Below are 27,414 nucleotides of genomic sequence, written 5' to 3'. Positions count from 1 at the left end.
AATTTCAACAAGGTGATTTGAGCTGCAAAAGGAACTACTGCTTTTCATTAAAGATAATAATAAAGCTAGTTTTTATGACTTTCTTGAAGATACAAAATGGCTGCCGAAACTAGCCCACTTATCAGATTTTTTTATCAGCACTTAAACATATTGAACACTAGCATGTATGGCCCAAAAGAAAACGTCCTAACTTCCCCAGACAAACTTCTTGCACGAACACAACAGATGATAACTTGATTGACGTTATGCTACGTGTGTATATATATATATATATATATATATATATATATATATATATATATATACAGGGTGTCTCAAAAATACACAGCATAACTTCAGAAATGAGTTCCTCATTTGTAGACAATAAAAATATTTTATATGAACATTGTTCCAGAAATGCTTGGTTCCCGAGTTATTAATTGGAATGTCTTATCTCCCGCAGGTGATTTCCTTCATCACAAGGTACTAGTTATAAATATACAATGGTTAACCATTTTAACCTCCATTCGCCGAATCCGCTACCGAGGCCGTAGCCTATCCGCGGTAATGTCAGAGAATGGGATTTTTCCTAACTTTTAGAATTCAATTTTGTTAATAAATAAATAAATAATAACCGAACAATAAACAATTCCTATCTGGCCACTTAGCCTCATGCAAGGAGAATCAACTTTGATTTTCTATCCATTGATCCTAATTGGATGAGTTGACATCTCTGCCACTTGGAGGCATGCCACTACTACCCAGCAATCTAAATCTTCTTTTAAAGACTTCCGAAACGTACTTATTAAAATAAGTAAATAACCTTTTATCGGTGAACATAACATGGAGTCTCTCTTTCTCCAGATAGCCAATTGATAGTTCCAATTCCATTCTCAAGTCAACATAATAATTGCAGTCAAGCATAACATGCTGAGATGTTTCAAGCTCTCCACATTTACACAACCCATTTTCTTTAAGTCCAAGCTGAAAGAGTCTCAATGCCAATCCATGTCCAGTTAACAAAAACGTAGAACAAAGATCAAACTGTTGCCACAACTTTCTTTTAACATCAATTATATTAATTCTCTGCAAAAACATAAAGGTCTGTCGTCCTTTTTCAGATGTTTCCCATTCCATTTGCCATCTAATTTTAACTTCTTCTAAAACTCTGTTCTTTTCATTTTTAACATCTGCTCTTGTATAAATTTTTCCTGGTTCTGGACAAGTTCTTATTCTTACTATTGTCTTCCTGATGTTTCGCTTAGTAAGATATCCAACTCCAGCTATTAATACTACATACTGGACTGGCAACCTACCTGATATTACCTGCAAGGCTTCTGTGGACACCGTCCGACATGCCCGAGTAATCCCTAGTAATGCAAATCTTTGTGCTTGTACTAGGTGTTTTTGAATAACCTTATTCCCAATCCTATGAACCCAAGCCCCGGCAGCATAACACATTATAGGTGAAAATAAACAATCATATAACAGATTGAGGCCTCTACCTTTTATACTCCAATCTCTTCTAATCACCCTCCGGAGCTTGGCATATAAGGTTTTAATTTTAACTTTTAAATACTTAACGTGTTCTGTAAAGAACAAACGTTCTTCAATCATTAAGTCTAAATATTTTGTTACTTGTGCATATCGAATGGCACTCCCCATCAGCCGTACAGTAGGAGCTCTATTCATGCTTAGTCTTCCCTTGAGCAACATCTGAACCGTCTTTTCCTTTGAGACCTGCAATTTATGTTTCCTTGTCCATATTTCTAATGTTCTCAAAGCTTCTTCTGCTTTGCTTTCTATGGAAGATCTGGAATTTCCCTGAACCATCACTACCAGATCGTCAGCATAAGCTATCTTTGTGACACCAGGCATTTCTTCATTTAAATATTCATCAAAGACCATGTTCCACGCAAAGGGGCCAATCACCGAGCCTTGTGGACATCCTTTATTAACTTTCCTAGTTATCTCTGTATATCTTGTTTTAACTACTACTTCCCTATTGGAAAAGTAGCTTCTAAATACATTATATAATTTTGTTGTACATACTTCTTTAATTCTAGACATGATGCCTCCCCAGCATAAGTGGTCAAAAGCACCCTTAAAATCAATAAATACACCCAAACAATACCGTTCCTCACTGTCCTCCACCGCTTGAAGCAATCTATATACCGCATCTTCAGTTGATGAGTCTTTCTTAAAACCATATTGGTTTTGTGATGACATATTTCTTGAATCATACCTCATCATAAGACGGTTCATACATAGTCTTTCATATATCTTGCCCAAAACAGAGGAGGGCAATTGGACGATATGTACTAGTTTCATTAAGCATACGATCTATTCCTTTTATAAGTAATTTTATCTGTGCTCTCTTCCACTCATCCAGAAAGGCACCCTCTTCTAAACATCGATTATACAGATTTAAATATAATTCTGGAGCCATTTGAAAAGATCTTTTCATAACCAAAACTTCTATTTTATCTAGGCCCGGCGATTTACCATCCTTCGCCTGGCCCATGGCCGTTGTCAACTCTTCTAACGTAAACTGTTCTTCTGGTGTCACAACAATATTTTGACCATCTATTTCTAATTCATTGACTTCTTCATTTTCATCTGGAAAGAGATCGTCCAATATCCTGTTCACTGATTCTTCCCAAGTTAAAGTTTGACTATTTTCATTGCCAATAGTGCTCATTATTTCCGATAGGCTTCTTTTATTAGTTAATAATTTAAAAATAGAATTCCATGGATCCCTAGATCCTTGTTTGCTCACATATTCCCTCCACTTATTCTGTTTAGCTTTACAGATAGCTATAACGTATTCTTTACGACAAGCTTTATACATATTTTTATACACCTCACACAAATCTAAATCTCCAATTCTTCTTACAGCCTGGAACTTTCTTCTTAAGCGAAAAGTCTCTCTCCTTTTTTCAGATAATTCAATACTCCACCAGAATACTGGCCTATTAACCTTATACCTTTTCTTCATACTACTAGAACATGCATCTTTTAAAATAACATAATCATTTGATGTCAGGCCCACCCAATTTATTTCATTAATACTACTCAAAAACACCTGCTCAAACTTTGGCCACCTTGCAGTTTTATCCATAAATCTATCAATATCATTCAATATTCTCACTGAATCATTTATAACACAGGAGAAAGAGATGCTGTTATGATCACTAGTAGTATGATGTTCTATCACTTTCCAATTTCTAATATTATCCACAATAGAGGTAGTCGCCAAAGTTAAATCAATATATGACTGTCCATGTACCGTGGAATAAGTAGGAGCATGTCCTGTCACATTTAACACCTCCATACCTGAGGCAGCAATGAATTCCTCCAGCATCACTCCTCTTTCATCAGATACATCACTACCCCACAATGGAGAACAAGCATTAGAATCCAAGGCAACCACTACATTACAAGAGCCAACTAATTCATATAATTTATCTAAATACTTTATATGTTGTTCCATTCCTTCTGATGGCTGGCAATATACTGTAACAACATACAACTTGCCACATTTCCCGATAATTTCACAACAAACGTGTTTCTCATCACACAGTGATAACACTTGTGTTACAACCACTTCAGGATCTCTAATTACTATGGCCGTCATTGGATTATCACCTTTAGAAACAATTCTATATCTAATAGGATAACCTGCTACTTTACCTTTAATTACATATGGCTCCTGCAAGAGGGCCACCGAGAAATCTTCACATTCCATTATATGATTTATTTGCAATGCAACTGCCTTAGCTCTTTGTGCATTTAGTTGTAAAATTTTAATATACTTATCCATAATTAATTTTTCTTTTATGAATGTCTAAGGCCCTTTGATACTCAATACACTTTTTATCCACGGCAGCATGAGCAGTCTCTTCATTCTTCCCTTTACAATTACAACACTCGGGCTGTTTCCCTCTATTTGGACAGTCTTTAAACAAATGTTCTTTGGAACAGTGACCACATCGCATCTCTCTCCTACAATACTTTGCAACATGGCCAAAAGCAAGGCATTTATAACATTGAGTAATTGAATATATATCTTTAAATTTGTAGGCCATCCATCTCACAAATAATCTTACTCTATCCTTAACATTATTCCATAATATAGGAGATAACTGTAAAATCCAGTTAATCAACTGTGTATTCCTATTCCTATTTACAGTTAAAATCTCAATATTTTCTTTAAACTTCTTTTCACTTATATCACAGTCTTTAAAGTTTTTCACCCACAATTGCTGCAATAGTTCTTCTTTCTCTACATCTTTTTCCACATCAATTAATACAATTCTAGGATATACAGGTTTAGGCACAATATACTTTAATCATAAGTCCTGAATTTTGGAACACGATTTCAACTTTATCAGATCATCATTTGTTTCAGCTTCTACCAGGACTCCCCTATCTCTTATTGGTTTTAAGTTCCGAACTTTAAGGTTTGATAACATCGGCCTTATTTCTTTTAAGATATCCACTTTAACATCTTCGCTCATTTTATGTTTATCTGTCGTTGCTTTAATAATCATAACCTTTGACACTGTATCTTCAAGTTTATTTTTCACAATAGTAGAATAACTTTGTTTTTCCTGCTTTCTTTTTACTTTCTCTTTCAATAAGACATTCTCAAGATATACTTCTTGTGCCTTTTGTTCCAATTTATCCCATTTTTCTAAAATAATTCTTATCACTGCAATAGGGATACTTTGCTCATTCCACAAAACCGAGCTTAATTCACTTCTTATTTCTCTAACGTAATCAAAACCTTCGATACTCGGCCGCTCACTTACACTGTTTTTTCGTTTTCTCTTCTTATGTTTTTCCCCATCGCTTAGTTCTTGTTTATCTTCCACTTTTTTTAACTTTTTACTTTTACTTCCTTTTTGCAAAGATTGGGAAGTACCTGGTAATGATGTTGATCTTGTCTTTACTGGTGTTCTCTGTAAAGTTTTTCCAATAAAGATATCCTGTTCCACTAGTTCCTGGGCTGAACAAGAAATTTCTTTTGTCAAATCTTGTCGTTCACCTTCAGTAATAACGTTCACAACTGGCTGTACTTCTTGATCATCCATCCTTATCAAATCTTCCTCACTTGAAGAGGCAGAAGAAGAAGACATAATGTATAATATAAAACTCTATATTTACAATTAAAAACTGAAATCTAACAACAGAAATCAGTAACTATTTACAAATATACAATCAATGTAAGCAAACAAGGAGCCACAATCCACTTGTCAAAATGGAATATTAAAATTGCACTTAGAAAATCTATTCAATAAATGCATCTAAAACACTTTGCCCAAGTTTAACAGGCAAAGGTCCCAGAGGATCGACTCACGAATTTGTGCCAATAAGGCAAACTGTGCCAAAGGGCATGGAAATACTCACAATTTAACTAAGAGCACGGAAATGCTCTAACACACCTCAAGAGGAGAAAATTTGAACACCCCCTCTTGAGTCAAATTTATTAACGAGACCTCGTCCCCTTTGATCTGTCTGGCTCAACTTCGCCAGGTAGGGGTATCACCCCCTACCCGCCTGCCCCGGACCACGAGGAGATGTGAGCCTTAGACGCTTAGTTTTATTTGCCAGAAAATGCAATCAATAACTTATGTCTTGCACAAGCTAAATGGCACAATACAATCAGCAAAAATAAAACATTGCCCAGCGTCGCCTCCGGGGCCATCACAAGGTACTGACAGAATCTGGTGGTTTTCCATTTCGACCATGTACTCAAATCAGGAGCAAGCGGATATGCACTTTATGTGCGGTTTGGCGGACAGCAATGCTCTGGAGGCTCATCATTTGTACCACGAAAGGTTCCCAGAACGAAGATTTCCAGACAGGAAAACGTTTGAAGGTATCCATCGCCACCTTTTGTAAACATGGGACCTTTACACCTTGTGCTGCCAACAGAGGATGACCAAGATCTATGACTTCTGAAGTAGAGGAGGAGATTTTGGATGTTGTCCTCTCTTGGCAGCATGAGGTGTAAAGGTCCCATGTTCACAAGGGCGACGATGGATACCTTCAAACGTTTTCCTGTCTGGACATCTTCGTTCTGGGAACCTTTCATGGTACAAACGACGAGCTTCCAGAAAATAGTTATATATTTTTAATTAGTTCAGTTAAAACTTTATCTGGGGACAGCAGTGAAGTAGCCAGAGTGGCACATAAGAAAAGAAAACATAAAAAGGAAGAAAAAACGTATGTTATTGTACTGTAAAAACTGATTTGTATTTCGTAGCCTTGAATAATTTCAAGTTGTTGTTTAATTCTCTTGCGTTTGCCCATCATTTTCACAATTTCTAAACAAAAAAAAAAAAAAAAAAAAAAACCGTTACTATAAAAAAAACTTCCAACATTCCTGACATAAATAATGAAACAAAATTTGTCCTTTTCAGTGCGATGGAACACAACAATTGACGCAACGCACTAAAACAAACTAAACATTTGGTCTTTATTTTATTTTATTTATTTATTTATTTTTTTTTTTCTGAGCGACGGTGTGAAGCCAACAGGGGCTGCAAGGTAATAAGCACAATAATCTCCTAATGATGACTTATAATGTCACTTATTTACGACTTGCAAAACATCTGTTTATACCTATTCTAGTTATTACTTGAATTTTATGATTTCTGGTTGATATTTTTTTTTTTTTTTTTTTTTTTTTTAATTTGGAGTCTTGAAATGTCCCAGTTAATTCAATCCCGGTTAATCAAGAGTCTGCTGTATTGAAATATTTCCACTCCTACTTCATTTCAGAATCAGATTATTAGGAAGTCATCCAATTAATTATCAATCATTTGTAATCACTGACAGAATTACTTGACCAGCACTTTCCTTCATCATCAAAAATGTATGACTGGGTTAGAAACCCTTCTATTGAGTTCTCACCAAATTCCCAAAATTTACTTGTTCTGCAAGAATAACAACAACAACAACTAATGGAACTACAGTTTGATCGAACTTTGAAGTTAAAATTCATTGACGTATCACCTGCAACTTGGATTTCAATAAAAAAAAAAGTAGTATCCTGAGATCTCAGCAAGAGTAGTGAATATCTTACTTCAGTTTGCAACTTCGTACTTCTATGAACAAGCTTTCTTATGTCTGAGACAGTAATTAAAAATAATTAAATTAAATCATTAAAAGCAAAGAAAGAGATCATATGCTGTCTGTTTGTGTTTGTCAAAAATTTGAATAAGAATTCAACATTGATGCAAAAAGAAACCAGCTCAATTATCATGCTGAAGGTAAACCTTATATTGACTTTAGATATGAACTTTATTTTGATTTGATATTTTCATATTAAAAAAATTACATAATAAAAAAAAATAGGAAAAATGTGTGTTTTTTTTCTTAAAATGTAAGCTCACACACACACACACACACACACACACACACACACACACACACACACACACACACACACACACACACACACACACACACACACACACACACACGTATGAATAGATATATAAGATAAAGTATGCTTAGATGGAGGTGAAAATTATACACATTATACAAGTGCCAATGACTGGAAGGGTCAGGATAGTAGAAAATCAACTATAATAGATATGTAAAAGGTGAAATAATGTTAATATCCTAAAAGTTAGCATTAGCATTAGTAGAGGCATTTGATGCAAGAAAGCAAGCTTATGCAGCATCAGCCAAAAAAAAAAAAAAAAAAACCACTTCCACTTCACCCCTCTGTTCGTTCAAAATACCTGTCCAGCTGAGCCTTAAACTTATTTAGGCTATCAACCTCCACCACAAGGGATGGAAGTCTGTTCCACCAACCAACCACCCGCTGGCTAAAGGCAAATTTCCGCACGTCTATCCTACATCTGTCTTTCCTCAATTTGAATTTATGCCCTCTCAGGTGATTATTCTGAGCTAGAGGAAGAATCCCATCAGCATTGAGCATGCTTAAACCATTCAAGGCTTTATACACCTCTATCAGATCACCTCGCTGGTGCCTAGTCTCCAGACACTGTAATTTGCAAAACTTAAGCCTTTCTTCGTAAGAGCACCCCTTTGTTCCATTCACTAATCTTGTTGCCCTTCTCTGTACTCGTTCCAGCAGCTCTACATCCTTCTTGAAATGAGGCCTCCAGACCTGTATACAGTACTCTAGGTGTGGCCTGACCATCGCCTTATACAATGGAATAATCACCTCCTTATCCCTGCTGGAAAAATTCCTGTATATCATTGACAATACTCCATGAGCTACTCTTGCAGCCCGTCTGCACTGCTCAGAGAACTTCATATCTGCCTGCACAACCACCCCCAAGTCCTTTTCATTCTCTACCACTGTCAGTGTTGTACCATAGAGTTGATACGTTGCTCTGGGGTTGCTGTTTCCCATGTGTAGTACTTTACATTTGTCAATGTTAAACTTTATTTGCCACCTCTCAGCCCATCTGCTCAACCTTTCCAGATCCTGTTGCAGAAGCATAGTGTCAGTAGTGTCCTTGACAACCCTGCCAACCTTTGTATCGTCTGCAAACTTGGACATTAATCCCGATATACCATCATCAGTATCATTTATAAATACAGAAAACAATAATGGACCCAACACTGAGCCCTGAGGGACTCCACTAATAACATCAGTCCACGATGAGCAGTGTCCATTGATTACCACTCTCTGTCTTCTCCCCCTCAACCACCCCTTTATCCATAGCAGCAATTTGCCTCCAATGTCACACTGCTCCAATTTGTGTAGCAGTCTTCCATGTGCAACAGTATCAAAAGCCTTTCTAAGATCCAAGTATATAATATCAAAGTTATTCCCTGCATCCAGTTCTTTTGTGACTGCATCATAGTATCCAATCAAGTTGGTCAGGCAAGACTTCCCCTTAACAAAACCATGCTGTGTCTGAGCTATAACTGAAGTCTTGTCTAAATGATCCTGCAGTGCGTCTTTAACCAGTGCCTCCATTAATTTTCCTGGAACAGAAGTCAAGCTCACAGGTCTATAATTACTTGTGTCAGCCTTTGATCCTCCTTTGTGAATTGGGGTCACATTTGCACATTTCCAGTCTATGGGTACCTCCCCTGAGTCCAAGGAAGCTCTCATAATTATGGCTAAGGGTTTGCTTACTTCCTTTGCTGCCTCCTTTAATATAACTGGATAGATCCCATCCACCCCGGGTGCCTTTCTTGTGTTTATCTTCAACAGTTTCTCCTCCACTTTACTCCCAGTTATTTCAAGATTCTGTAACTTACTGCTAGAGTTGAATACACCTCTGGCATTCCCCTCGCTGAATAACTCCTCATGTGTGAATGTCGATGCAAAATATTCATTTAGTTTGTTAGCCACCTGAGTAGGATCATCAACACTTGACCCATCAATATCAAGTGGACCAATCTGATTCATCCCTTTCCTTCTAGAGTTTACATAAGTAAAGAACTCTTTGCTGTTTTTCTTTGCATCCCTTGCCAAGGATTTCTCGTAATCTGCCTTCGCCTGCCTAACCTCCTTTGTAACTTGGTTGCATATCAACTTGTATCTATCATAGGCTTCTGTGTCATGTGTTAATTTGTAAGTATCCCATGCATTTTTCTTCTCTGCCATATGCCTCATTAGTTCATCTGACATCCATTTTGGCCTAAACCTTGAACAATATTTCTTAGTTGGTATGTAAAGCCTAGTAGCTTCCAAGATAAGTTCTTTGAATGCTTCCCATTTTGAATTTGCTGTTGGTAACATCATCAGTTGGTCCCACTGTATAGAATTTAAATACTGTCTCAGTCCATCGTAGTCGCCTTTACGGAAGCAATAACCCTTCCCTTTACCCCTAATGGTAGTTACCTCTTTGAGTAAATCCCACTTCAGCACACTGTGATCACTGCCACCTAGTGGTTCGTTTATCTGCAGATTCTTAATGCATGAAGAATCACTGCTGATAATCAAATCAAGAGTATTACTCCCTCTAGTTGCCTCCCGAACATGCTGATGTAGAAAACAATCATCCAATAAATCCACAAAAGCCCTGCTAGTGTGTGAGTATCCAGCCCCCAAATTCCAGTCAATATCTGGGAAATTAAAATCTCCCATTATAAGACACTCTGATTTACTGGCCCACTCTTACAGTTCCTTATTATACTCATCAGAGTCATTAGGCCTATAGCACACTCCTACTCTCAATTTTGATCTCCCAATGCTTATGTCACACCAAACTGACTCCACACTGCACTGTCCAGCGATGTCGACTGGCTTCACTTCCTTGGTTTTTATGTGTTTCTTAACTAATAGCATAACACCTCCCCCCTTCCTATCCTGTCTATCCTTTCTGTAGACGTTGTACTCCCCAAATTGCAGTTCCGCATCCCTTATATCTGTGTGACACCACGTCTCTGATATCCCAACAATATCTGCCTTCGATGTTTTGAGCAATACCTCAAATTCATCAAATTTATTTACTAAACTCCTAGCATTGGTGTACACGCAAGTATACCTGCACCTGTTTCTATTCTTAGCTACCCTAACACAACCCATGTGTTTACTTGTACCACAATGGCTCCCAGCAGTCTCTGAAATACCATGCATCTTGTTTTTCAGGCTTCTGCTCATTCTAATAGAAGCAGTGCAAGAATCTCTTTCACCTCTGCCAGTGGCTACTGTCAATCTATTGGTCTTTGTCTCCCCCCAAGCTAGCAGTTTTCCGACCCACCTAACACTGCCTCGAAAGCATCAGCAAATATTCTTGCATCCTTTCTATTTAAGTGTATCCCATCCCTGTAGAAGCAATCTCTCCTGTTAACAAGTACAGTCCAGGCTGAAAAAAATTCTACCCCTTGAGCCTTGCACAATCTTTCCAGGGCCGAATTGATCGACAAGGCTCTCATCATATACTCCCTCCTATCGTGTCTGGGCAGAATTGCAGACACTTTCAAATTCAACCCTAATTCTCGGCTTTTGTTCAACAGTGACCTGTACTTGTTAAGTAATTCTGCCGGTCTCCTACTCTTAATATTATTAGTGCCAAAAGTTATGATGAATTAAGAAAATTATGGGCTGAATTACAAAGCCAATAGGAGGTGAGTGAACTGTAAAGTAAAATAATAAGATACAGTACAAATAAAATAAAATATGATAAAATAAAAAGTGGTAAAGCTGTCATCAGATATGGAGGGACATATTTAGATAAAAGTCGAATACAGGTAAGGCAAATATGCAGAATCTGATGTCAGCTAAAGTAAATATTGATACATGGTCAGGTATATCATCAGGGGAGTACACCCGACCCATGTATCAGGAACTGCGTTACTATACTTGTCAATAGTAATAGAAGAAGAAAGGTGAAGGGTCAAAAAGCAAAAAAATGAAATTAGCACATTCTTATACAGTATGGAAAAGGCACTCCCAACACAGTGTCAATTATTAATGTAAAAATAAGGATCAAATTAGAATAAAATATAGTTAATTGTTTTCAGAATGGGAAAAGGTGTTTTTAATAAAAATATGTAAAGTTTTGTATAGTTTTTTGGAAATTAGAATTAAATAATTTGGAACAAACACATGGTATAGGGTGAGGTATTAAATTGAAGCTAGGGAAAGGAAAAAGGAGTGGTTAAGTAAAAAGATTTTCTTTTTCTAAAGGTGAAAATAGTGATAGAACGAACGTTCGTACCACCCTTGTATACGCTAATAGTTTTACAAACGGGTAGAAATAGATAGTAACGCTTCACTAAAAGAGAAGACTATTGTTACTTATTCTCAGCAGGCACCACCACCACCCAGATGGAACCGTTTCAAGGCTTGTTGGCCTTTCATCGGTAGATGGGCAGGTACCCTGGTATTGCAGACATGACAATCCAGTTGTGAAAATAATCCCACAATATGACAGATGCCAGAAGGTGTACGTGATAATATTTAAGTAAAATTAAATGCAAGTCTTTACAAATAAATTTTCTTGACAATAATTTAGCAGTAATTGAATTGTGCTCCCCGCTATCAACTTTTTCTGGCCTGTAAATGTTTTCCTAGGTAGGGGTTCCTCAGGCTATGAAAAATTAAGATATAACGCAGGTGTTAAGAGACAATATTAATACTCCACTGGTAATGAAACTAAAATTTAAATATATATTTTTTGGAATACACAATGAATAAAATATATGAACTATTAAAAGTGTGCATATTCTCTTTACATTTTATTGATTCTAAGATACACGTTTCTCTAATGTACATACCCTTCACACATCCTTTCTAAAATAATCAGTTAATTTAATTAGAATTATTTTTAACTAAATTATCTTTTTTTTAATTTTTTTTTTTTATTAGGTAACTAATGATAGCATATTTTCAGTACATTCTTAAAAAAAATAATTCCGTTAAAATATTAAACATCAATACTGCATGTACTTAAAAAATAAATTTTCAAAACATTCGCTTTCTTAAAATAATCCCACTCTTTCAAACCATGATTTACGTGGAAACTGGTAGCAAGTTGGTCCCCATTTAGCCCACAGAACAGCCTGGGTTGTTGTGGCAGTGAAGTGTTGAAATTGTGACAGGGATGATGCTCCCTGTCGATTTGCTTCCCATAGCTGTTGCAGATTGGTTGGGCTTGAGAGCTGCTTTGATGGTCTACTATCTACTCTAGAGAGCTCATTCAACCTCATCATACAGGTACTCAATTGGATCGAGATTTGGTGATTGAGAAAGCCACCACATCTCATGTTACTGGAACCAGTTGTGTATAATTCTGGCCTTGTGACATGGGTGCATTATCCTTTTGAAAGAACACATTTGCAGATGGATATGCTGCAGCCATGAAGGGATGAGCCTGGTTGGAAACAATTTTCAGATTTTCAGATAATCTGTGTCATCCAAATCCTCATATCTAGTGGTCCAGTGTGCATCACAACAACCACTACCCCATCATTACATCACAACAACCACTAGCCTGAATCACCCTGTTTTCACCATATGTATTCTGGTTTTTCCATCAGCATGGACAGCAGAAACCAGGATTTGTCAGATTAGGCAACATTTTTCAAATTCTTCTCTGACCAGTTTTGAGTTTCTGGGCCTATTGTAACAGTTCCTTCTTGGTTTTTTTTTTTTTTTTTTTTTTTTGCTGTCATTAGTGGAATCTGGTTCAGTAATTGGCCTCACCTAATCCATAACAATGTAAGATGAGTTGTGCATTCTGAAATGTCTCTTTGGTTACTACTGCTGTACTGGGTTATTTGACTGACTATAGTCTTTCTGTTAACCTGCACAAGTGTTTTTAGCCTCAGTTAGCCTTTCACATGAATGAACTGTTTCTAACCACAGTATCACCCTTAACAGTATGTTATTTGGTTATTGGACCAACTGTGATACACCCAAGACACAGTCATACATGAAAATTCCCAGCAAGGTTGCAGTTTCTGATATGCTCATACTGGTACACCTGGTGCCAACTGTATGTCATGTTCAAAGTCACTTAAAATTTTTATCTTGCCCATTCACACATATAGAGTATTCCTGTGTGCGTGTGCGCCCCCCCCCTGTTTTATACTGTATGGAATGTACATGGGGAACTGGAAGCTGCTACTGGAAGTGCATTACCCCATGCAGGAAGGATAATGCGCCTTCAATGTGAGAAGGATAGGTATACCAAATAAAGTGGCACTGTGTGTGTGCATGTGCATGTTTTAATATAACTTGGTTAACCCCCATTAAGTGAGTTATAGGACATTAATTATAGTTTATTGGATTGTAATAGTCGGGAAATTTGTAAAATTTCCTGACTGTTACAATCCAATCAACTATAATTTTATCACTTGAAAAAAAAGTGTATTTTCCCTTTTTCTCATTTTTAATCTGATACAGCACAGAATGCAACTGATTTAGATTTTCTTTTTCTGTAGAATGCAGTGGAAACATTTGGAAGATTCAGAAACAGTAATTGATATTTGTCAAAATGATAATATATTTAAAAGTTGAGATAGCCAAAGCCTTCAATATTTCAAGAATAATTTCAATGTTATAGTAACACCATTAGGATAGATATCCCAAATGCAAGTAGTTGGATAAGAATTACAACATCCCAGGATGATTGCTGTCTCACCCTAACAGTATAATTCCATAGGAAGATGACATACAAATTGCAGCTTTCTGTATGCTGCCTTGGTATTTTAAAGCAAGGTTCAGTCTTGAAACTAATTTTTGGGGGATTTTCATCTAGAGAGAACATGGCATATGCTTCCATTGTGCTAAGATCAGAAATTGGAGCCACTGTTGATCACAAATATCTCTAAATAGCCTGATTACCTAGGAAAAATATTACTTTTACAATTTTTTTTTTTTTTTTACACAAAGCTTTCCCCAGACCACCAGATCACAATCACTGAATGGTCTGGGGGATGTTTCATGGTGAAGTATGCACTTAGTGTTACTAACAGATAGGCACTAAGGGAGCTACTGCAGCTCCCCCACTCATGATAAAAATAATGTGCATTTTTTTATTTCTATATGAAAAAGTTCATTGATTCTTCAAAACACAGCTCCCCTTTAAGAAAATCCTGGGAGTGCCACTTCCCCTGATGACATCTTTAAAGGAAGCATCTTGACTGCTCAAAGTGAATTCTTTTCATGGATGATAATGCCTTTTTACATAGAGATGAATTCAGACTGATGAATTCTTTCAAAACAAGGATATTTTTTAGATGGAGTGAATACTAGATATCTAGACCTGAATCTGATTAAGTATGTCTGGGATGATTTAAAAAGGTTAATTGGAGCAAACTGACATTCACCTAGGACCTTCCATGCAAAAGCATATATTGCATAGAGGGTCCTGCAACATGAGAATAGTTCCTAGAGGGATTTATCATCAGCTTTATAAACAGCATGAAATTTTGCCATGAGAATTGTTTGACTGTTGAAATGAACATGCTTTCTGTAAAGGCCTGAATTATTAAGGTCAGAACCTGGCACTCAATTTTGGTTAATTGTGATTACAGTTCATGAAAATAGGGGTGTATTTTCAAGCTCAGTATAATTGGGAAACAATGCGTTTCCAGAAAAGGTTTGATAAAATTCTATGAAATGTGTATTTTTTTTTTTCTGTATTTTGCATTTATGGTTGTATTTTAACTTTTGTACTCTAGTGTAATTATAATAATTTATAATATAGTGTATTTATGTAACTGTAAATAAAAATTAATTTGTAAATAACAATCAACCTAGTGCCTAAAAGTAATTTTGCTGTATTATTAAGATTGTTGGAACTTCCTGTTCTTTGCAGTTCATTATTGATTTTAATTTCAAAATCTTTGGCTATCCATCTTCTTCTTTTCCCTTGTCCTTTTCAAAAAAAAGGGGGGGGGGAGAGGGAAGCCACAAGATTTTTTACCTGTAATTTCCTGTATATTTTAGGGGGCTGCAGCTAATGGTCAGGCTGTTTCACTTGAAACAGGTCCGTCATCTGTATCAGTTAACCAAGTCAATGTAAGTAATTGTGTTGCTCTTTTTTTTTTTTTATTCTAACTTATATATAATAACATCTAAAATATTCTTAAATAGCCTGTTACCTAGGAAGAACTTTTTTTTTTTCATATGTTATTTATAATGTTATACTAACAGTTCATATGTATATAATTTCACATATCATTCAGAAAATAACAGTAGAAATGTAAGTTAAGTTATTAGTTACAAGTAACTAATAACTAAGCTTATATCTTATTATTGTAGAATTTTTGTTCCAATCCATCTCAGCAGCCTAATATTTTCAAGGTATATAGTAGTAGTATTAATCAGTGAATTCTCTCAATCACTCTAGTACACTGGTTTCCCTGCTTCATCCTCTATTGTATATAAATTGTCTATATAAGGTATGATCAAAAAGTTCCAGGAGTGAATTTTTATTTAAACATTTATAATATTTATATATAATGAATTTAACATGGAATTTTTCAAAATAATGAATTTTTCTATTTACACATTTTTAGGTTATATAATTACGAGAGAGAGAGAACCCCCCCCCCCCCCCCACACACACACACTTTTTTCAAAGTTAATTTTTGAAAGTTCCTTGATTGTGTTTGACATACCTGCCATAATTTCTGCTTCACTGGAAAATTGTCTCTGAATCAATCGGTTCTTTAGTTTGGGGAAAAAAAAAAAATAATAATAATAAAAATCACATGGCAACAAGATCAAGAAAATAAGAAGGATATTGTAGGATCATTAGATAATGTTTGTAAAGATGTTCAGAATTGTCACAAAATGAACAGGGGCATTGCCATGCCTTTTCATTTTTGAAATATTAGATGATTTAAAAAATTTAATTTAAAATTTAAAATATGATGGCTTGGAAACTATCATATAATATTAAAACCGAGAGGTTTCTTTTCAATTTTGATTGAGGATCAATGTACATAATGCTTATAACATGAAGAAATGTCACCACAAAAACATGCATTAGAGGTAGAACAATTTAGTGTCATTATCTGGATTATTGTCATTTAGAGGTTTCAGGAAAGAACATGCTTGGTAGCTCATCAAAAAAGGGGAAATCATCAGTATCCACTTAGTTGTGCCTGCTACTGAAGAGTTTATGTGAATTGTCTTTTTCATCACTAGATGGAACAGCCATTCCATCTAGTGATGAAATAATTCAGTTTCACTAAAATCAGGTGCTCCATTTAGGATGGTGTAGCACTAAGAAATTTGCTGATTTTTTATTCTTATAAAAAATCAGAATGTGGCAATTGCTACTACAGAGTTTACAGAAGTAACATGTATTTGCTGTGTAGGTCTTCACAAACATTAAACCAGACAAGAACTGGTGATGCCAACAAACATCCTGTATGCTTACATCACATCTGCTCTGCAGACACCAAAGGTGTAGTGTGGTTGTACTGCATTACTTATCATTGGACCGTTTTTATTTGAGAAACATACCGCTGTTCTAAAATCTTTGTCATTCACAGGTTGGCAGTATGTTGATCTTTTACACTACACAATCATACACAGCCTTCAAGAAAGGAATGTGGTTAATACAATAACATTTGTGCATGATGGTGACCACCCCTTATTGCATATCCATTGAAACAACTATTCCTGTCAACCTTTATCACAGACATCTACTTGGCAGATATATTGTCCATGGGGATGAATCGTCCCTTAGACCGCCCAATTTGACACCATATGATTTTTGGTAAGTCTTCTGTATAGAGAGAGGTAATCTCACATCTGTGTCATCATTCAGTGTATGATGCTATACACTGAAAATATGCAGTAATTAAAATGGATATTTTTCAATGTAAGCTGAGTAATACTACTCAGTCCTGAAATGTGGTGGTGGACACATTGAATAATTGTTGCTGTAAATTTGGGGAACCATATCTTTCATTGGCCTCACATCTGCATCAAGGTCCTCTTCCACTTATATCTGTAACTACAAGTTTGATTCCATTAAAAAAAAAAAAAAAAAATTCTCATAACTTTTAGAATACAGTAATACCCCGAAGTTACGCGATAGGTGGGTCCGACGAAAATCGCGTAAGTCGAATTCGCGTAAGTCGGGGTACAACTTTGCATATAAATACATATAAATTTTGCTTAATTGGGACCAAGGACTAACAAAAACACTAGTTTAGAAGAAAAATATTAATAAAATTGCAGTTCTTTATACATATTAATACAAAATATGTATTAAAAAAAACAAATGACTTACGTAAAAAAGTTATTTCGATGTCGATGGCTTCATAAAATCTAACAAATTCGTCTGACGACACAGCGCGTTCTTTTTTTCACGCAGAATTTCTTCGTAGCAAGCTAATAATTTTTTTATTCCTTGCTTTGTAGCTATAACGCGTTCTTCGTTGGAGTCTATGTTTTCTAAAATTTTTAAGCCCTTTACAATTGAGCCCTTTTCAATTTTCAACCTGTCAAGTTTTCAATTGTCGTGTGCTTTTCGCCGTTGCTTCATTTAGGCCTGTAGCACGTGCAATATCACATGGTCTTTCATTTCGCTCAAAGCGTTTCACAATTTCATATTTTTTCTCTATCGACAGAGGTGGACTGGCCATAAGCCTTACCGGGGAAACCCTGGTGGGCCAGTGTGATTTTGGCCATAAACCATAGTATGACGCCACTATAAATTTTCCCGGGTAAGAATTTTTGACCCAGTCCGCCTCTGTTTATCGATAATTGCTTTTCTTTTTCTCTCTGAATCTGCAGTGTCTTCACCAGGACGCTTCCTTTTCACACCTTTTAATTAAGTATTTTACTCATTTTTAGGGAATAAAGCCCAATTACAAAACGAGGAGGCACGCTTGATACGCATAAACAAAGCTGCGCGCATGTAGCAACTGAATAAACAACACCATAAAGGCAGAGATACACTATTAACACCTCACATTTCTAGGGGTTACAACCATAAAACAATAAAAATCCAGTTGCGTTTCTGCTAGTGAAATCTGTTATAAACTGGTAGTAAACTCGATCTAATTGCATTTGCGATTATACCGATAGCTGGAATTGTGTTGGTTTTTACGTTATTATGGTGAAATGTGTTTCCCCTTCACTGATATAAAAAACATAAAAGCAGCAAAGTTGAATTTTGTTCATCTTTCGCTCTCATTCTCCGCCGTCGCACCGTATATCGATAACATATGAAAAACGACCTTGAAGACAGTGGGCGGCAGCGTTGCCAAACGAAAAAAATCAAGAACCGCGTAACTCCGAGTTCGCGTAAGTCGGGGTAGCGTAAGTCGGGGTATTACTGTACTATTTTTGCTATCATTCATAGATATATAGGAAACGCCCATATATCTATACCTTTTCTCTCCATCCAATTAAGCCCTTCTAACTAAATCACTGGTTATATTAAGCATTCACTAATTTAAATTATAAAATATTAAATTATAAATCTGAATGCAAACTGAAGTTTCACTTTCTGGAAACAAGGTCTGATTCTTTTTTTCCCCACTGCTATAGCTATAGCTCTTCCATTATATGTTACTATATAGATGAGAAATTCATTTTCCAAAAGAAATAATGCATATTATTATTTGTATTGCATTTTATTATTGACTGATTCATGTGGCTTATTTCCTGTGGGCCTCTCCTGGTCCAATTGCAGAACTATGAAACTTTCTTACTTTTCTTTCTGATAACTGCAGACAGATATCAGAGAAAATTTTTAAATTATTATTTAAATTTAAAATTTAAATAATAATTTAAAAATCTTCTCCCTAATAAGATTAACTCCAAAGACTTTGGAGTTAATCTTATTAGGGAGAGGGAATTCTTTGGTTATTAGCTTTATTCTAAACATAACCACCATACAAAACAAAAGAATGTTTCGAGTTAGATTTCTCCACTCTTTTCAGTGTTAATATATAAAAAACTTTTTTTTTTTTTTTTTTTTTGTACTTACCATGGTTTAATGAGATCAGTTGGCCCATTGTAAATGTGCATGCGTTTTATTCCTTTTTATCTGTTTCTTAGTTATTTTATTTATGTGAGTATCGAAGAAGGGAGTATAACCTAACTGAAATGTGTACAATTATTAAAAAAAAAAAAAAAAAGAATATTCTACATGTAGTATCACTCAGTAATTTGCCCCTGTTAGTGTTTTTTACCCCACATTTTTAGTTTTCTACAAATTTGGGAGAGAAAAAAAATAAATTTTACCCAAAGAAACTGACTTTTTATTCTGTTGCATACTTAACTCCTCAGTATGTTACACTTCTAATACTACCTTTATTTTCATATATTAATTCTTACTAAAAGATATTTCTATTCTCTTTTGGTAACTGAGTTAACATTTCAGTTAACAAAATCAAAGTTTAACACGGTTACTTCCTTTTATGCATTTAAGTGTCACATGGCACTAGAAGTGATGTGCCATCACACATATGAGTTCATAAATGGCACTGAAGCACTGTGCCATAACATATATGAGCAATCATTCTTAAGCAGCCTGCGCCTCCGTAGCCAGGTGGGAAGGAGCAGCAGTGTGTAGCAAAAGCTTCTTGATTAGACCGGGGTTCGAGCCCATCACCACCAAATACGAAGGATGCGGAAAGGTCAGGAATTGACCACCGCATATCCCGGAGCAATATGGCCTGGCCTTAGTTGCTAATGCTCCTAAATAACAAACAAACAATCTTAAGCAGCCAATAAATGAGTGCTGTAAAAGTAATGGCACATGAAATTAACAACTACTCACTATTGGCAGACTGACTGAATTCTTTTCAGCAATGCTTGGTTTTGTTTATAGAATTGGCTCACAGTTTTATTTCATAAAAAGTTTATTCATATACATCAGTGAGTGCTGTAAAAGTAATGGCACATGAAATTAACAACTACTCACTATTGGCAGACTGACTGAATTCTTTGCAGAAATGCTTGGTTTTGTTTATAGAATTGGCTCACAGTTTTATTTCATAAAACGTTTATTCATATACATCAGTGTTTCCCAAACTTTTTTGCTTGTGAACTCCTTTTGGCTTTGAAAAATAACCATGGATTCTATCCTAGCTCACTTAAATAGTGATTGTGTAGACAATAAATATCCAAAATTGAAAATTTATATCTCAGAACTGATTTATTATACCGTATTTCCCCATGTATAAAACGCACCTTAATTTTGGGGCCCGAAATTTGAAAAAAATAATGTATTACATAAAGTTATTGAACTCAAGTTTTATTCATCATAAAATTCATACAACTCCTCATAACTTGAATTCAGCACCGTACGAAAATCTTTTCTGAGCCATTTCTGGGCAGAACGTGCCAAAACGTAACCTAATACAGTGGTACCTTGGTTTGCGAGCATAATTCGTTCCGGAAACGTGCTCGTAATCCAAAGCACTCGTATATCAAAGCGAATTTCCCCATAAGAAATAATGGAAACTCAGATGATTTGTTCCAAAACTCAAAAATATTCACATACTGTAAAAATGATTAATACAAAATACATACATACCTTTTTATATTTTTAAAAGCAATCGAATTTATTAATTATTGGGTAGAACGACTTTCACTGTCACTAACGGAATCACTACTATCTGTTGACTTTTTCTTTTTGTGCGACTTTAACAAAGAACCTCTCCAATGACACTTGCTTTTGCCTCCTTTTGAGGATTTCGCGGAAATATGACATTGCATTGTCGTTAAACAGATTCACCGCTTGCACTGCCACAGCCTTATTCGGGTGGTGCTTTTCTACAAAATTTTGCACTGTTTCCCACATTTTACACACCTCCCTAATCTCATTTGAAGAGAGGGATGTCTCCATTTTTTTCTCCTCCTCCTCAGACGAGATCTCCTCCATCACCCCTTGCTGTTGCTCGCAATGCAGATCCATCAGTTCGTCGGTGGTAAACTCCTGGTCATATTCCTCCACCAGCTCTTGAATGTCGTCCTTATTCACCTCCAGTCCCATGGTCGTCCCCAAGGACACAATTTCATCGACAACTGGCAGCTCCTGTTCATGAGCAAACCCCTCAACGCAATCAGACCACAGTTTTTTCCAAGCAGAATTGAGGGTTCTCTTGGTGACCCCATTCCAGGCTTTATCGATGATTTTGAGGCAGTTTACGATGTGGAAATGATTTTTCCAAAACTCTCGGAGGGTAAGGTTAGTTCCTTCGGTCACCTCGAAGCATCGCTGAAATAGTGCCTCGATGTAAAGCTTTTTAAAGTTCGAAATGACCTGCTGATCCATGGGCTGGAGTAATGGAGTGGTGTTGGGAGGAAGGAACTGGATCTTAATGAATTCGAATTCTTCCAGTAAGTCGTTCTCAAGGTCTGGAGGATGAGCAGGAGCATTATCCATAATCAGCAAGACTTTGAGTGGCAGTTTTTTTTCTAAAAGGTATTTCTTCACTGCAGGACCGAAGACCTCATTGATCCACTCAACGAACAAGATACGAGTGACCCAAGCCTTGCTGTTGGACCTCCACATAACATTTAACTGGCTCTTCTGCACCTTGCATTTCTTGAAGGCTCGTGGATTCTCAGAATGATACACGAGCAGGGGCTTGACTTTGAAATCACCGCTTGCATTAGCGCACAGCAAGAGGGTGAGACGGTCTTTCATGGGCTTGTGACCGAGCATTACATTCTCTTCTGCTGTAATGTAGGTCCTCTTTGGCATCTTTTTCCAAAAAAGCCCCGTTTCATCGCAATTAAACACTTGCTGCGGCAGGTAACACTCGGAAACCATGAGCTTCTGGAACTCGGCAACGAACGCCTCAGCTGCCTTAGCGTCCGAACTCGCAGCCTCTCCGTGCCTCACAACACTATGGATGCCACTTCTCCTCTTAAAGTTATCAAACCATCCCCTGCTCGCCTTGAAGCCTTCTTCGTTTTCTGTAGACGTACCTGGCTGTTTACTGACGAGGTCGGCGTACAAGGCCTTTCCCTTCTCACAGATCAAGTTCTCGGTCACAGTATCACCTGCTAGTTGCTTCTCATTTATCCACACCAAAAGCAACTTTTCAACATCTTCCAGAATACGTGGCCGTTGCTTTGATATTCTCGTGACTCCTTTTGCTACGTCTAGTCCCCTTAGTTCTTCTTTCTTCTTTAATATTGTGCAAATTGTTGACGTAGATTTCTTATAAAATCTTGCGATGGCGGCCACTTTCATACCTTGTTCGTGCTTCTCGATGATTTCCTTCTTAATTTGTACCGTAATCATCTCCTTCTTCTTACCGCCTTCCTTTTCAACCCTCTTCTTCATTGGGGCCATTTTCGTAGTGTACAGTTAATAAATAATAGTCACTAAATTTGAACACAAAAAAAAAAATTGCTTTACGCACATACACGTGGTCACAACGCTAGCACGAATGTTCACTACAATGTTGACTGTATACGAATGAGGTATGCCGACTGAGACCGAACATGCGAGACGATTAACCACAATCCCGAGCAGCACGTGATCACGTGACGCTCGGTAGGCAATTTTTAGGAAATAAAGCACAATTACAAAATGAGGAGGCACCCTTGATACACATAAACAAAGCTGCGCCCGTGTAGCAACTGAATAAACAACACCATAAAGGCAGAGATACACTATTAACACCTCACATTTTCCTAAAGCACTTTCAAGGGGTTACTACAATAAAACAATAAAAACAATTTCCAGTTGCGTTTCTGCTAGTGGAATCTGTTATAAACTGGTAGTAAACTCGGTCTAATTGCATTTGCGATTACTGTATACCGATAGCTGGAATTGTGTTGGTTTTTACGTTATTATGGTGAAATGTGTTTCCCCTTCACTGATATAAAACACATAAATACATTTTCGGAATCTTCTCTTCATTCCCATCGTGTTGCGTTCATTTGGGGTGATTCTGCGTTCGACTGCCATTTCTTGTAAACACAAAGGCGAGTCGTGCATAAGCGAATTCGGTTCGTGTTATATAAGATATCGTTCCTCTATTTATAAATCGTGTATGATCGAATTCGTGTAATGCAAACACGTGTTATACGAGGACTGACTGTATTCGTATTGCAAGACCTCGCTCGTTTATCAAGTTAAAATTTATTAAAAATTTTTGCTCGTCTTGCAAAACACTCGCAGACCAAGTTACTCGTAATCCAAGGTACCACTGTATACCAGTAACAAGTGCGAAATAATGAGCGCAAAGACAACAAGTGCGAAAAAGCGGGAAATGCAAGTAAAAAAAAATCTACAACCACTGTATAAGATGCACCCAGTTTTTTGACCCCAAATTTTTCGGAAAAAAAAGGTGCGCCTTATACATGGGGAAATACGGTATGTTTACATCTACCTTTTTCAGACTGACACAAATAATAACTGAATAATGAACTGTCACTATTTGAGTATAAAACAGTTGTATCTCATAGGCTACTAGTGTGAAGAAATGATGTTTTTTTTTGTCTCACAAAGTCCTTTAAAGTTGGGAGTAATTGTAGACAATTGAATTCTGATGTCAGGTGCAACATCCAGTCTGTAACTATATTTAGATTTTGTTTAAAAAAAATAAGTAAAATTCGAAATAGCCATTACAGAAATTATCCTGGGTCCCCTGGGTGTTTGCAGATGCCTTTGGATATGTGGAGCACAGTTTGGAAACCACTGATATAAATGAATAAACTTTTTATTAAAATTAAAATTTGTTCTGATTTATAGCTCAATACAAGAGTAAGTGCTCTCTTCGTTATGAACTTTAACTTTTCAACAATTACTTAGAGTTTTTGGAATGCTGAGGATGTTGGAATATATTAGAGGGTATGTCAGATGTGCCATAATTTTTGAAATGTTTTTCAACATTTCAAAAATTATGGCACATTTGACATATCCTCTAAAATATACAAGGTGTGGCTATTGAATAATGAAACTATTGCAACAAAATAAATATAATGAAATATTTCGTACCTTACAAGTTAACCCCAGGCGCCTCCATAGCCAGGTGGGAAGGAGCAGCAGTGCGTAGCACACGCTTCTTGATTAGATCGGGGTTTGAGCTCGTCACCACCAAATACGGAGGATGCGGAAAGGTCAGGGAATGACCACCGCATATCCCGGAACAAAAATGGCCTTAGTTGCTAATGCTCCTAAAAACCAAATAACAAACAAACAAGTTAACCCCCTTCAAATAATTGCCTTGAACTTGCACACACCATTCTGTACATTTTTTTTTTAAGTATAGGAATCATCTGGAAGTCATCATCTGCATGCCCTTTTAATAGTCATTAAAAGGTCATTCGGTAACCTTTTTTTTTCTGAATGTCTTCAGTGGACTAAAAATTGGTTCCTTAAGTACACTTTTCAGTTTAAGGAAGAGCAAAAAATCAGTCAGGGCTAGGTCAAGCAAGTAGGGTGCATGCTCATAAACAGGGATTTGTTTTTTTGGCGAGAAACTGTTGAACAGAGAGTGCACTGTGTGCACTCTCTGTTCAACAGTTTTTTGATGCAGCCTTGTCAGAATTTCAGTGTAGTGTGTTTGATCGACAGTATGATTTAGTGGGACATATTCAGCTGTAGTAATTCCTTTAATATCAAAGAAAACAAGAAGCATGGTTTTAATTTTTGATTTTGCATCCATGTTTTTTTTTTTTTTTTTTTTGGTCTGGGACATTGTTTTTCTTCCATTGCATTGACCATGTTGTATTTTCTTGGTCATACTGGAACAGACAGCTTTCATTGCAAGTAATTACAGTATTCAGAAAGTTTGAATCTTCTGTTTTTTTCAAAACATCTTCACAAAATGGAGGCTTCTTTTTTTTTTTTTTTTTTTTTTTTATCTTCATTTAAAATTTTTGGCACATTTTTTTCATGCCTAAATTTAAATTAAATGTCTAACTGTTTCTTTCTCCATATGAGTTCTGCTGCAACATTCTAATGCTGCTTTAAATGACTATCACTTCTAATTGGTGTCCTTACCTAGTCCCCCATTTTCAGTTTTCATATATAATGGAGAGCCTGATCATTCATTGTGTTCCACATTCTCTCTTTCTTCTAAAAATCTTTTATGGCATTCAAACTTATGGGAAAGATACTATGTCTCTTGCTATAGTATCTTTCCCATAAATTTGACATAAGTCATAAATTTTAGTACATGTTTTGTTTAGTTTTGTTACAAATTTAAGGTTGATTCGTTGTTCAATTCTTTTGTCTGTATTTTTTCCTGAAATTGCAAAAACACAATGTTAATAAAAACCTGTCTCGCTACAAAGTAGATCAGTGTGTTGGAACATGACTTGGCAGACAACTAGAGAAAGATTCAAGATCAACTTCTGTGCCTTAGTTTCACAGGTAGTACTTGGTGTGTAGTAGCTGCATGTGCAGTCTCGTTATTTAATAGCCATACTTCGCAGTCAGCAGCAAACGTGTTAACTGGAGGAATGGAAATCCTTGTTATATCAAAACTAAGTGCAAACTGAAGTTGCACTTTCTGAAATCAAGGTCTGATTCCTTTTTACACTACTATAGCTACAACTTTTCCATGATATGTTACTATATAGATCAGAAACAACTTTTCCAAAGGTGCTTGTCTTTCTTTATAAGAAAATTTTCTTATAAATGTGAAGACTATTTTCTTATAAAGAAAATAGTCTTCATATTTCATGAAAATTAGCAAATTTCTCATTTGAGAACAGATTGGCATAGTGTAGTATCAAGGCAACTTGTGGAAGACATGCAGCTAAGGTAGTGTATAGAATCAGCACTGGATTGGAAATTTTAAATTTCAACAGGCGAAAACTAAAATTTGCATTTTAAGGCAGTAAATTTTGAAGTTAAACTTTCATTAGTTTAATCACTAAGCTTGGAGTCTCCATAGTGATTTAAAATCACTATAGAGTATTAAAAAAAAGCAAATTAGTTTACAGTATATTATATTTTATCATTAAGAAGTCTTATTCATATTAATGAATTCTTTGAAACAATTTTATGTATTATATTAATACACATTGCACTTATTCTTCAGTAATATAGTTTTATTTAATGGATCAGAGAAAGTATAGATAATTATATATTTGCATATTTACATATAAACTCCTCCAAATATTATCTCTTACTACTTTTGCAAATATCAAATAAAAATTCATTCAATAAGAAATTTGTTAACCAAGCATATGTCTTAGCATTACTCCCTTAATGCAGATGGTTTTTCAACGTTTAAACTCTTCTTATTATGTAATATTTTGCTTTAAAAATTTGCATTTAAATTATCCCTTCTGGATTTGTGTGCTTGAAAACAGTGTGAACTAACAAGTCATTTCAAATATTTTTACCACTACTAAATAGTACTAATTCTTCCTTTGCTTACATTGTAAATTTCTTCCTATGTGCATTCCTGTAAGCATTTAAATTCCTCTAATGTGCTTTGCCATTTTCTCTCCTTTCCAGTCAACCCCAACTTCAGTAAAATCTGTAAAGCGTAAAAAATCCAGAAAGAGGGTAAGGTTATAAATTATGCAATGCATGGAAAAAAAAAAGTTGAATACTTTATAAGCTTATGGAAGAATCACACTTCATTTCTAAATTTTTTCATTGAAATTTTTATAATGATAATTACACATCAAAATCAAGTTTTTAAAAAAAAAAAAATGTGAGACTTCAATTTTTTATGTATCTACATTTATTCTTCAACATATCACCTTCAGCCAAAAATTAGATATTTTAACCACTTCATAGTTATTATATTCATGACAAATGCATTCATTTGTATCTCTCATCAAAAGATTTTATCAGGTACTCTGAACATCTCTTTCTCCTACTGAATCATCTAAAATAATTAAGGGGCCATATGTTACTTTACATATTCTGGTACTCTAAGTTTACAAGAAGCAAAGTAACTACTGTACTGTTTTTGTTTTAGCAGCTTCATAAATTATCCATCATAAATGAGCTTAACTTGCATTTCTACTCTGTTTCAACCTAAGTTGACACAACTGAGAAAGGTATGGCATCTCCTCGC

At 35.9% G+C, this 27,414-nt stretch overlaps 1 protein-coding gene across 10 annotated transcripts in view; it reads left to right on the top strand.

Annotated features, from left to right (window-relative positions):
- The window catches only part of LOC150084898 (uncharacterized), a 437,743-nt gene that overhangs the window by 387,980 nt on the left and 22,349 nt on the right, over positions 1-27,414 (top strand). For 8 of the 10 annotated variants that reach the window (XM_090376690.1, XM_090376694.1, XM_090376693.1 and 5 more), the window contains 2 exons: positions 15,383-15,454; positions 26,844-26,894. In XM_090376690.1, coding sequence (XP_090232816.1) covers positions 15,383-15,454; positions 26,844-26,894 — 123 coding nt within the window. The remainder of the gene's footprint in view (positions 1-15,382; positions 15,455-26,843; positions 26,895-27,414) is intronic. The other 2 variants (XM_090376692.1, XM_090376695.1) reach the window with 1 other exon arrangement.

The sequence above is a fragment of the Mastigoproctus giganteus genome, chromosome 6, assembly GCF_048544385.1.
Source record: "Mastigoproctus giganteus isolate SK-2022 chromosome 6, ASM4854438v1, whole genome shotgun sequence".
NCBI classification, from domain to species: Eukaryota; Metazoa; Arthropoda; class Arachnida; order Uropygi; family Thelyphonidae; genus Mastigoproctus; species Mastigoproctus giganteus.
Note: the sequence above shows the minus strand (reverse complement) of the source record. Positions and strands in the feature narration are given on the sequence as shown.